Genomic DNA, 12,856 nt, shown 5'->3' on the forward strand with positions numbered 1-12,856 from the left:
ACACACACACACACACACACACACACACACACACACCATTCCTGTAGCTTGGTGATGTCTTCTTGTAGGAAATCTGCAGTCAAGGGGCTAACACACACACACACACACACACACACACACCATTCCTGTAGCTTGGTGATGTCTTCTTGTAGGAACTTACTTACTTACTTACACACACACACACACACACACACACGCAACTGAAAAAAAACTCATATAAACCTCACCAAAGAATTATAATCACTAGAAAAATAATACATATACACATAATTAACAATACATAAATTAAGAAAGACCCCCAAATTAATATACCTCAAACCCCTATACAGGTTCTGGAGGGTCAGGCGGCGGGTGTTTACAGCGACCACACGAAGGGCGAGTCCCCCGTCGGCACAGCGCAGGGATGGGACAGCACCAATGGCAGCACCGGCAGGAAGGTCAGCAGCAGCACCAGCCTGACCCCTGTGGCGGTGAAGGTGCTGAGGGAGGACGCAACACCCCAGGAGCAACACTACTTCCTGCAGGAGCTCCGGCCCTTCAGACACCTCTCACACCCCAATGTGTTGAAGGTGCTGGCCTATTGTCTGGAGGCCGAGCCGTTCCTCATCCTCCTGCAGCTGTGTCCAAAGGTGAGGGAGGAGGAGGAGGATGGGGTGGTTGTGTGTGTGTATGTGTGTGTGTCAGAGTTTACTAGCCAAAGGGATGAGAGAGTGAAGGTGCTTGTTAACTCTTGCATAAGGGTTTGGGATAGTGTAAGGGTGTGTGTGTGTGTGTGTGTTTCTATAGATAGTTTACTAGCCAAAGTGATGAGAGATTGAGGATGCTTGTTAACTCTTGCATAAGGGTGTCTAAGTGTGAGTGTGTGTGTGTGTTTACCAAGTTGTAAGTATCTAGTTATATACAGGATGTGGGTTAAATCCTGTTATCCTATCTCTTAATTTTTATTTATACAACTTACCTTTAAATGTGTGTATCTGTTTTTTTTTTTTTTTTTTTTTTTTTTTTTTTTTTTTTTTTATTGTATTTTCATGTTTTTCTTTATTTCCTTCTTTCTTATTTCTTATCTGTTTATTTATTTATTTATTTTTTATGCCTTTTGTTTACCTTTATGCCTACCTCAATTTTTTTTTTCTCTCTCTCTCTCTCTCTTACCTATCATCATTCACTCATTCATTATCCTCCACCCTTCATCATTAATCTATTCACCATTTCCTTCATCAGTCATCTATTCATTATCGTCACACCCATTTTTCTCACCCTAGGCCTCCCTTTATGTCTACCTCTATTTTTCCCTCTCTCTCTCTTACCTATCATCATTCACTCATTCATTATCCTCCACCCTTCATCATTAATCTATTCACCATTTCCTTCATCAGTCATCTACTCATTATCGTCACACCCGTTTGTCTCACCCTGTTCCTCTCCGTGTCCTCTGCAGGGTGACCTCAAGGCCGTGCTGAGAGGGGACGGCAGCCTCAGCGAAGTGTCCCTCCTGCGCATGACTCTGGACGTGGCGGCAGGACTCACACACATGCATACACACAGCTTCATACACACGTGAGTTATGTTCGAGTTGTTTTCTCTCTCTCTCTCTGTGTTCAATTGAGTTACGGTAGATTTGATTTTTCTCTCTTTTTGTATTCAGTTTTGATGTACGTATATATGTCTCCACTTTTTATTTCTCCATTGTTTTTTGTTTTCCTTGTGTTTCTTTCTCTTTTTTTTGTGTGTGTTTTTGTGTGTGTGTTGTCAATGTTGTCATCCCCCGTGTTTGTTTCTTCCACGCAGGGACTTAGCGGCGAGGAACTGTGTGGTTGAAGCGGACAACACCATCAAGATAGGCGACTACGGCTTCAGCTTAGACTCCTACAAGGTGAGGGAGGGAGCAAGACAGAGAGAGAGAGAGAGAGGGAATGTAAGGTCGGTATTCTCGGACGCTCTCGGCTCCTTCAACAGCTATTTCCCAAGGCCATGAAGGAGATTAGTCGAGTTCTCAAGAGTGTTTTTTTACATTAATTCTAGCTAAACTTTTCACATTCACTAGATTGGACATTTCATTTTTTGTTATATTTCTACCATTTTGTTACTAACTACCTACTTTGGATTCTTTTTAGGAGCAGCGAGTAGCAGGCTTTGTTTTATTATTGTTTCCTTGTTTTGTGCCCTTGAGCTGTCTCCTTTGTTGTAAAAAAAAGAAAAACCTGGTAACCCACACTAACTAAACTCGTAGGAAACAGAATCTAGCTAAACTGTTTTTCACCTTCAATAAATTCCACACCTCTCACTTCCATTTACTATATTTAAGGCCTATTTGCAACATATTATTACTAACTAACCAATACTTAGCCTAATAAACACAAACAACAATCATAAGCAAAGTATCTAACTAACCTATATTACTGGACCTGATCTCAAGGGGTTAGGCCAAGGAAGGGAGAGCTTGCAACACTGGCAACATAAGCAACAGGATCTAACTAACTTATATTACTGGACCTGATCTCAAGGGGTTAGGCCAAGGAAGGGAGAGCTTGCAACACTGGTATCATAAGCAACAGGATCTAACTAACCTATATTACTGGACCTGATCTCAAGGGGTTAGGCCAAGGAAGGGAGAGCTTGCAACACTGGCAACATAAGCAACAGGATCTAACTAACCTATATTACTGGACCTGATCTCAAGGGGTTAGGCCAAGGAAGGGAGAGCTTGCAACACTGGCACTAAGACTATGGCACTGTGTTTCAGGAGGAGTATTACTGTGCCGGGGAGGTGGCGCTGCCCCTGCGATGGTGCTCCCCAGAGACTCTACGATGCACAGACACGACCATAGAGACCAAAGAGGTAAGGAAGGGACGGGGGAAGAGGGAGGAGCGTTTAGGTAGAAGGGAGTGTATTGTAAGGAGGAAAGGGAGGAGAGAAGAGGAAGGAAGGGAGGGGCAGGGAAGGAGGAAAGGGGAAGGAAAGGAGAGATGGAGAGAGAGAGAGAGCATTAGGTAAGGAAGAGAAAAGAAGGAGAGAGAGAGAGGAAGAAAAAGAAAGAAAAGAAAAACAGGGAGAGAAGGAGAGAGTGAGAGAAAGAAAGGAACAGGAGGAAAAGGAAAAAAAGGAAGAGAAGAGGAGAGAAAGAGAGGAAAATAACTTACACAGAAAAAGAAAGAAAACAAGAAGAAAATCACTTAAAAATTAAAATAGCTTAGTCTAACCTCACCTGACCTGACTTGACCTCATTTCCTCCAGGTGACCCAAGCCGCCAATGTGTGGAGCTTTGGTGTGGTCATGTGGGAGGTGGCCAGCCGAGGTCAGCTGCCCTACATCCACCTGGACAACGAGCAGGTCATTCAGGAGGTCATCGTGGACCAGACCTGCAAACTTGACCTGCCACCCAATCAACAGCTCCATGCCGAGAAACTGTACGTCTGTTTGTGTGTGTGTAGGGGGTGGGGTTGTTTTAGGGGGTCTGTCTGTCTGTCTATCTCATTTTTTCTTTCTCTTTCTCTCTGTCTGTCTGTGTTGATTTCTCTGTTTTGGGTCTGTGTGTTTCTGTGTCTGTCTGTGTTTCTTTCTCTGCTTAGGGTCTGTATTTCTGTCTGTCTGTGGGGTTTTTTTTTCTCTTTCTCTTTGTCTTTCTGTCTGTCTGTCTCCCTGCTACCTGATTCTGTCTCCTGTCAGCCGCAGCAACTTGGCAGGCTTAAGATGTCCTCCCGCCACTCTTGTCACACCATCCATCTGCCGTCCACCATCCCAGTCAACACCACAGCCTCCATCTCATTCCTCTCTCTCTCCTACAATCACAATATCAGTCCTTAGCAATACTTAACATTCTAAAGGTCGGTCAGTCACTCCGTACATTAACTTAACCTAATAGAAATCACCTTATAACCCCTCTGTCTCTCCCTCCCACATCCACAATATCGGTCCTTAGCAATACTTAACATTCTAAAGCTCGGTCAGTCACTCCATACATTAACTTAACCTAATAGAAATCACCCCATCACCCTCTGTCCCTTCCTCCCACAGCCACGACATCATGCGTCAATGCTGGGAGGGAGCCGCGAGCCGCCCATCCATGGCCCACATCCACTCCCTCCTGGCCCACCTCTGGCAGCACACCACAGCCTCTGCCAGCACCCCTCAGCAGGACACAGCCTCTCTGGGGGACTTCGAACAGCGGTGGAACCAGTTACAGCAACAGGACTCCCGGGACCACAGCATCCTACACACCTCGGGGAACATGACCAATCTGAGGTGGGTTGGGGGTAGTGGTGGTGGTCGGGACTATTGTAATCATCAGCCAGGCAATTTATCTTTCTTTTTAACAGCACACGAAGCCCAGGAAAGAACAGTTCAAGGGCAGAAAAGAAAGATATATAGAACAAAAATAGAGCCCACAGTTCTTCCCAGTTATTTGAGGTCATTGAGCATTAGGAATAAGTTAACTTGAGGTGGGTTAAGGATAGTTAGGGGGACTATTATAATCATCAGCTGTCTCCTAAATCACTAATCCTTACTCTCTTTTATTTATTTTTATTTTATTTTTACATCTTCCATTTGCATCCATTTTAGAACCCAAGTCTCACAATACTCACCCATTCCAGGTTCGAGAGTGACTTCAACCTGTCATCCGCCATGTCCCCAAGCCTACAGAACCTCCACGGGTCGGCCGAGGACCTGGACGCGAGGGTTGCCGCCAAATTCAAGTCCGCGTTTCCGTCCTGGCTTGGCGTGGAGCCCGGCCAGCCCATCGACAGCCTCACGCAAGAGATCACTGACGCCATACTCAAACTTGACGATTATCTGGCCGGCGAAAAGTCCGAGCCTAGCACCGCAGACGCCTCGCCGGAGAAAGCGAACGGCGGGGTCAACTTCAGGGTCGGGAAAGACTCGTTCGTCTCCAACCCGCCTGAGTCGATCGCGGCACGGATGGGGGCTCTCGGCGAAGGGGGACACTGTAGCATCTCTGGGACCCTATCGGAGGAGGAAGAGGAGGGGTTCACCATGCGACTCGAGCAGGGAGAGTTCACGGAGATGGTACGACTTAAGAGCCAGAGCGTACAGGACTTCATGCGGTTGACGGTGGTTGACGATACGAGCGATTCCGACTCGGCTAGTCAGCGTAACTCTATAGGTTTCGAGCCACTGACGCAGGACAAGACATATTCCAGCGAGGGGAACATCAAGGAAGCGCTTCGTGATGTAAAGTTTATGGGGGAGCTTGAGAGACTTCAGGCGGAACATCGGTACTCAATCATCACTGAGGCGAGTCGTGAGTGTGCCTCGTCGATTGAGTACAGGAACCAGAGCCTGGGTGAGGGAATAAGGGAGGAGGAGGAGGAGAAGGAGGAGGAGGAGAAGTACAGGAACAAGAGGCATAGTGAAGGACTGGAGGAGGAGAGGAAATTGAGAGAGAGAGAACATAGCAACCATAGTCTTCGTGAATTACAACAGAAGAACAGACATAAAGAAGAGGAGGAAGAGGAGGAGAAATACATGAACCAAAGAGGACAAAAGAAGAGGAAAGAGGAGGAAGAGGACTCACACACACACTCGCAGACAGGCTCCACCGACAAACTGCTTCCCGATTGCGATTCCGAGCTCAGCGAACGGGAGCCTTTTTTAGGTGAAGTGATCTCCTCTGAGGACGCGGAGGAGACGATCACCAAAACAAGCGACTCGGAAACCCGGCAGACCGACCCCAAGCCACTCCCAGCCTCCCCGGACTGCGTGGTGTCATCCCGAGAACCCAAACCGGCGACGCTCCCCGATATCGTTGCCCACAATCGGGACTCCAGCCTGGCGCAGTCCACCCCTTCGCCGCCACCCAGTCCGTCATCTCTCACCCATATCCAGGCGTCCCATTCACAACCTAAGGAGTTTCGGTTTATTTTCAGTGAGGAGTCGACCGGTAGCCTCGAGAAAGGTTTTACGGATGCGTCTACAGAAGCGACGTCAATCGTGTTTAGCGACAATATTAACGAGGAAAAGACTGATGAAGGGTCAGTGTATGGCTCTCAGAAAGGTGCCAAACGAGTGCCTGGTATCCAAGGTGCCTCATCAGTTTCACCAGCAGCAGAAGAGTGGGTCAAGGACAGCGATTTCAGTGCCACAGCGACCCAGAGACATGCATCGCCACCTGTCATTTTTTCCATACATCAAAAGCGTGCTACAGACAGGCTCACCAGCACCCCTTGTAAGGCAGAAGACCCCACCACCACTGAGGAAGGAAGGGAAGGGAGTGAGTCAAGGTTTTACGATGAGTTGAGTCGTGAGTTTGGCGACAAGGGAAGCGAGTCACGGCTGTATTTCGAGGGTATGAGTAAGGGTGAGTTTGGCGACACTGCATCTGAACTGTCTCTGGGAAGTCGCAGTGATAGGGATGGTAAACAGAGGCTGGTTTTTGGCACGAGTTTCGATGAGGGAGAAAGGAGAGGAACCAGTGACCAAGAGGTATATGAAACAGGCTCTCATAATGTCTTTAGCACAAGGTATGAGGGAGGAAACACACCCACAAGCAAGGAGAAACATGAGGGAGACTTACCGGTTATTGAAGCTAAACAGAGGCTGGTCTTTGGCACAAGTTACGAGGGAGAGAAAAGCTTAATTGACAAAGATGAAATTGAGGAAAACTTGCGCGATAAAGAAACGAACCTGGAAACTAAGCAGAGAATGATCTTTGGCACAAGTTACAAGGAGGACAGACCCACTAACAAGGCAGAAGAACACAAGGAAGAGGAGGAGGAGGAGGAGAAGGACGAGGACGCATCACCCGGCATAAGACTCGTTGGAGGGGACGGTAACCTGCCAAGCTACACCCCAGAACAAATCGTCACCGGGGAAGACATCGTGATCGGACCTTCCGAGGACTACTCCCTGGACCTTTACCGGGCCGTCAAGTCCACTGAAGGTCCACCGGGGAGTCCAGGAATAGACGTACTCCCCTCCGACCCCCACAGAAAGTCCAGCTCAGAAATGGGTGCAATAGAATTCGACCTCGACCAGTGGGATAAGTTTCTCGGCAAGACCCTGAGCCGCGAGAACTCTCACTCAGACCCCGGCTTCATGGAGGGTCTCATGGGGGAGGAGGAGGGTCTGGGCGGAGGTGTGGTCAATCAGGCTTTAGCAGTGGACTTTAATGTACTCGAAAACCACATTGACGGTCGGGGAAATAGCTCGTCGTCGGACCTCTCAAGCTTCGTGAGTCCGGTCTTCTATAGCATGAAGGAGGAGTTGAAGAGCAGTCCGGCATTTGAGGACTTGGGAAATGGCAAGTCGGTCTCTGTGCCGAGTTTCAAGGAGGACCGAGACATGGGTTTCGATCCCATTCGTAAGCCTAGCGGAGTGTTGAATCATGTTAGTTTAGGTTCAGCACACAGCACAGAGGATTCATACAACACAGCAGCCTCTAAATTCCCCTCCCCGGCTGATGGCAACACTGACGCAGCTTCCACATTCAACAACAGTAACAACAACAACACCGGTGGAGGTTTCAATCCCTTTACCACAAGCTCAGAAGGGGATTCGTACACCACAACAGCAGATGGCAACACTGACACAACCCCTACACACAACAACAGCAACAAAAACAACAACAACATCAGTGGAGGCTTCAATCCCTTTACCACAACCTCCACCGAAGAATCTAACACCACAACATCAGATCGTAACTCCAGCAAACCCACACTCAACAATAACTACAACAACAGCCACCCCAGTACCTCCCCCAGGGTCGTGAGGTCAGAGGGAGTGATGGAGGAGTCTTTCTCTCTCTCCCCTGATACAACATGGGGCGAAATTGATACCTCTGGTCTCCCTACGTACAGAAAGGAAGCCTCGATCGATACCTCATTTGACAAGCCACTGAGCGCAAGCCTCGGGGACTTACTCGGGGAAACGCTGAGTGGGGAAACAGGTCAGAGGTCAAACATTACTGACCCAGCCGCATATGACACCCTGGACTCAGCGATCACCAGAAAGGAAGGTCCGATCGACACCTCATTTGACAAGCCTCCCGCAAGCCTCGTCGAGTTGCTGGAGGAAGCGCTGAGTGAGGGAACAGGTCAGAGGTCAGGGGGTATTGCTGACCTATCCACCACAGACCTCTCCCCGCAAGACACAGTTGACTCAGCGATCTATTCTGCCAGTAGTTTGAGCTCGTCCTACATAGAGAATTTGAAAGGGGAGAAGTGTCCTGATAACCTTATGACGGACTCTCAAGAATCAGATGCCCCAACCAAGCCCGGGCAAGCTGTGGATGATTTAAGCAACCAAGACTTCACCACAACTAAGCCAGGGCAAGCTGTGGATGATTTAAGCAACCTAGACTTCATCACAACCAAACCAGGGCAAGCTATCGATGAATCCAGCAACCGAAACCTCACCGCAACCAAACCAGACCAAGCCATTAACCTAGACTCCACCACAACCAAACCAGACCAAGCTATCGATGAAACCAGCACCCAGAACCTCTCTACAACCAAACCAGACCAAACCATTAACCTGGACTCCACCACAAGCAAACCAGATCAACCACAAGATGAAACCACCAACCATAACCTCACCCAAACCTCACCGAAAAACAACCTTAATTTCCACATCCCCAGTGCCTTAGAATTCACCCCCGACACCTCAAACTCGAACTTGTTAATCCAGAGCGACGATGACCTATCCCCGAGCGCCTACCACAGCAGCTGGACCTCAGACGGGGCACCGGGGACAGACGAGACGGAGAACGGGGCATTTTGGGAGCAGCAGATGGCGGCCTGGCAAGCGGCGGCGTTCCAGACCCGCCAGCTACTCCAGGAGGCGGCTGGGCGTGGCGGGGAAGATGAGGAGAGCGGGGACATCATGGCGGCTGGTCTAGAAGGCGAGGGAGAGGAGGAAGAGGTTAGTCCACGTAGCATGACCTCCTCCTCGCCTCCGAAAAGCCTCTCGTCCTCCGGTGACCTCCTGCAAATCGACGGAGAAGGTTCCTACGTCTCCTACAACACCACTGACGAGGAGGAGGTTCTAGGATACCGCCCGGAGGATATCAGTGCCTTGAGGGCGGAACTGAGCCTGAAACTCGATGCTGGACTGGCGGAGGAGGAGGAGCAGGAGCCGGAGGAACCTGAGGACTCACTAGAAAGCCGGGAAAGTGTCGTGATAAACTACCGGGGGATTCTGGCGTCAACGCTGTCCCCGATCAAGGAGGAAAGCTTCTTGGAGGAAGACGAGAGCTTCAGCAGACGGGGGAGTCGGGCGGGAGTGTCCACGGGGGAGGGAGAACCTGGTAATGACTGTAGCATTGAGTTTGAGGAGCCAGAGAGTGACAAAGCCCTCGGAGACACGTTTACCATACCCAATACCAGTGCCATGGATCTCCCAGTGCCAGATGCAACCCCAGGCACTCAGGACAGCCGTGAAGTGCCGGTTGAGAGCACGCATGATAGCCTGATACTTGAGGACTTGGATGAGGAGGACGGACCAGCCTCCATACAGATATACAACGAAGGGTTTGGTCATGAGGCGGAGGACATACTTGTAGTGAACACGGAGACGAACGAGGCCACGATTCTTGACCAGGGGCTCCCGAGAAGCCACTTAGCGTTCGTTCTCGAGCAGGAGACGCCCTCGGAGACCTCACCGTTACACCCCTATGGCTTCGAGGACACGGATGACGTAGCGTACGAGTCTATACCATCAGAGGACTGTCGCTCACTCCACAAGCTACACAAGCCTTCGAGTGGCATCCCGCATGAGACCAAAACATCCGATATCACTTCATCTTCAGCGGAGTTTATCACGAACACGGACACGGAGATTGAGTCCCCGGCAGGCATCCAGGTCCCGGCCTACCACTCGTACTTCACCTCCGCTCTCAGCAGCATCAGCCACCCCAGCGCGAGTCTCGAGGAGCCTGTGATGTTCGAACAGGTGGAGCAAATATCTTTACCGTACGATGTGAACTACCCACCACCGACACCACTAGAGGAAGAGGAAGATGAGGAGGAGTTGCATAGCTTAGAAGACGTACAGGAACAGGAGAAAGGCGACAATTCCAATGGCCAAAATATCAGCGAGATCGAGGATGACGAAGACACAACCCCAATCAAACTAAGCTTCCTAGGGAGGCTCTACTCGGACGACTCGGAGGAGAAGGAGGACTCGCAGCGGACCCACCGAGGGGAGAGGGAGGCGAAGCTGCTCTCGGACTCTGAGGGCGAGGAGAGTCCCAAGAAGAAGGGGAGGAAGGTTGCCATGAAGAGTAAGGGCCCAGCGACCACTCTCACCCGGATGACCTCGGCGGAATTTTTGGCCTCGGAGAAATACCAGGTGAGGAAAAATTTGTTAGTGGTGTAGATTTTTTATTATTATTATTTCTGTTTTTTTTATTTTTAGGCTTTTATTTGATTTTTGTTTTCATTTCTATTTTTTTTATTTATTTTTTTTATTTACCAGGTAAGGAAAAATTTGTAAGTGATGTAGATTTTTTATTATTATTATTATTATTTCTATTTCTTTATTTTTAAGTTTTTATTTCATTTTTGTTTTTCATTCCTATTTTTATTATCATTATTTATTTTGGTGGTTCAGATGTCGTATTTAAATTTCACTTTTTATTCATTTATCCACGAGTCTTCCTTCACATCCCCCTCCACACAGCCTAATCACCCCTCCCCCCCTCTCTCTCTCTCCCTCTCCTCCCCCCCCAGACTGACGACACGGAGGAAGTCGAGGAACAGATCACAGCCGAGCCAGACTCCGAGGACAATTCCGAGGAGGACAAGAGCCCCGCGGCGAGTCCCCAGAAGGGTGGCGGGGAGAGTCCGGCCTCACAGGAGCCCCGCTACACCCCGGACTGGGAGAGCGACTCGGACAGCGACGGAGACAGCTCATCCACCAGCGGAGAGTTCATGTGGCGGGTGAGTGGAGAGGTGGAAGAGGAGGAAAGGAAGAGGGGAGGTAAAGGAAGAAGGGAAGGGGAAGGAAGAAGAGGAGGAGTGTTTGTAGAGCACGTCAAGTTTTTCCTTCCCTGGGAGTGACTGACAGCCTGAAAGTGTGATGTTGATGTGATGTTTCTTGAGGTTGTGGTGATGTGTTGATGATATGAGTGACTGACAGCCTGAAAGTGTGATGATGTGATGTTTTCTGAGGTTGTGGTGATGTGTTGAAGTGACATGTAGGACTATAGAGCATGTCATGTCTCTCCTTCACTGGTTGTCATCTCTCAGTCTGTTTGATATGAGCGACTGACAGCCTGAAAGTGTGAAGTTGATGTGATGTTTCTTGAGGTTGTGGTGATGTGTTGAAGTGACATGTAGGACTATAGAGCATGTCATGTCTTTCCTTCACTGGTTGTCATGTCTCAGTTTGTTTGATATGAGTGACAGGGGGCCTAAAAGTGTGACGCAGATGTGATGTTTCCTGAGGCTGTTGTGGTGATGTGTTGAGATGACTTGTAGTGACTGTAGAGCATGTCATGTCTCTCCTTCCCTGGTTGTCATGTCTCAGTCTGTTTGATATGAGCGACTGACAGCCTGAAAGTGTGATGTTGATGTGATGTTTTCTGAGGCTGTGGTGATGTGTTGAGATGACTTGTAGTGACTGTAGAGCATGTCATGTCTCTCCTTCACTGGTTGTCATGTCTCAGTCTGTTTGATATGAGTGACAGGGAGCCTAAAAGTGTGATACAGATGTGATGTTTCCTGAGGCTGTTGTGGTGATGTGTTGAGATGACTTGTAGTGACTGTAGAGCATGTCATGTCTTTCCTTCACTGGTTGTCATGTCTCAGTCTGTTTGATATGAGTGACTGACAGCCTGAAAGTGTGATGTTGATGTGATGTTTCTTGAGGTTGTGGTGATGTGTTGAAGTGACATGTAGGACTATAGAGCATGTCATGTCTCTCCTTCACTGGTTGTCATGTCTCAGTCTGTTTGATATGAGCGACTGACAGCCTGAAAGTGTGATGATGTGATGTTTTCTGAGGTTGTGGTGATGTGTTGAAGTGACATGTAGGGCTGTAGAGCATGTCATGTCTCCTTCACTGGTTGTCATCTCTCAGTCTGTTTGATATGAGTGACTGACAGCCTGAAAGTGTGATATAGCTGAGATGTTTTCTGAGGTTGTGGTGATGTTTTGAGATGACTCGTAGGACTTTAGATGCATGTCATGTCTTGGCTGTCTCTGGTTGTATTCTCTCCATCTGTCTGACATGAGCGACTGACGACGTTGAACTGTGTCTTATGAGGTTGTTGAGATGCGTTTCTTTGCCTTGTTCGATATGTGTGTGTTTCTGCTCCTCAATCCTTTATCTCTGTCTCTGCCATTGGATAAGTAGTATTTCATAGAGGTTCAGTATTGAGTTAGTAATGTTCTATAGAGGTTCAGGATACAGACACATAACTAGTTGCTTTCCAGGAAGATTTAACATTGAATTAGTGGGAGTATTGTTTTTATAAAGGTTCGGGATTTAGACACATAATTAGTCGCTTTCCAAGAAGATTTAACATTGAATAAGTGAAAGCACTATTTTTATATAGGTTCCATCATCAGGATTTAGACACATAACTAGTCGCTTTCCAGGAAGATTTAACATTGAATAAGTGGAAGCATTGTTTTTATATAGGTTTCAACAACTGAATATAAGGGTTCACGATTACACAGGAACATATAGTCGTCTTAGTTGGAATATACAGTTAAAAGACACAGTTTCTGCTTGGAATATCAAGAGTACAAGGACTTAGGTTACTGCACAGCCTTCCAGCACTGGGCACCTCACTTGTACCCAACACAGCACCATCAGCACTTTGAATTTCTGTACAGCACCAACATACTGAAAAAATTAAACTACCACCCAGAAATCTCGCTTCAGAACTACTCG

General features: G+C 48.2%; 1 protein-coding gene and 1 long non-coding RNA gene across 4 annotated transcripts in view; both read left to right on the forward strand.

Annotated features, from left to right (window-relative positions):
- The window catches only part of LOC127001361 (uncharacterized), a 49,560-nt gene that overhangs the window by 32,075 nt on the left and 4,629 nt on the right, over positions 1 to 12,856 (forward strand). For all 3 annotated transcript variants that reach the window (XM_050865859.1, XM_050865860.1, XM_050865861.1), the window contains exons 7-14: positions 330 to 629; positions 1,439 to 1,557; positions 1,789 to 1,873; positions 2,744 to 2,839; positions 3,236 to 3,408; positions 4,016 to 4,243; positions 4,594 to 10,306; positions 10,687 to 10,896. In XM_050865859.1, the coding sequence (XP_050721816.1) occupies positions 330 to 629; positions 1,439 to 1,557; positions 1,789 to 1,873; positions 2,744 to 2,839; positions 3,236 to 3,408; positions 4,016 to 4,243; positions 4,594 to 10,306; positions 10,687 to 10,896 (6,924 nt within the window). The remainder of the gene's footprint in view (positions 1 to 329; positions 630 to 1,438; positions 1,558 to 1,788; positions 1,874 to 2,743; positions 2,840 to 3,235; positions 3,409 to 4,015; positions 4,244 to 4,593; positions 10,307 to 10,686; positions 10,897 to 12,856) is intronic.
- Positions 10,903 to 12,854, forward strand: LOC127001369 (uncharacterized). Its single transcript, XR_007755169.1, has 3 exons — positions 10,903 to 11,058; positions 11,128 to 11,284; positions 11,426 to 12,854. It is a non-coding gene; the product is annotated as an uncharacterized LOC127001369 (long non-coding RNA).

The sequence above is a fragment of the Eriocheir sinensis genome, chromosome 20 (genome assembly GCF_024679095.1).
Source record: "Eriocheir sinensis breed Jianghai 21 chromosome 20, ASM2467909v1, whole genome shotgun sequence".
NCBI classification, from domain to species: Eukaryota; Metazoa; Arthropoda; class Malacostraca; order Decapoda; family Varunidae; genus Eriocheir; species Eriocheir sinensis.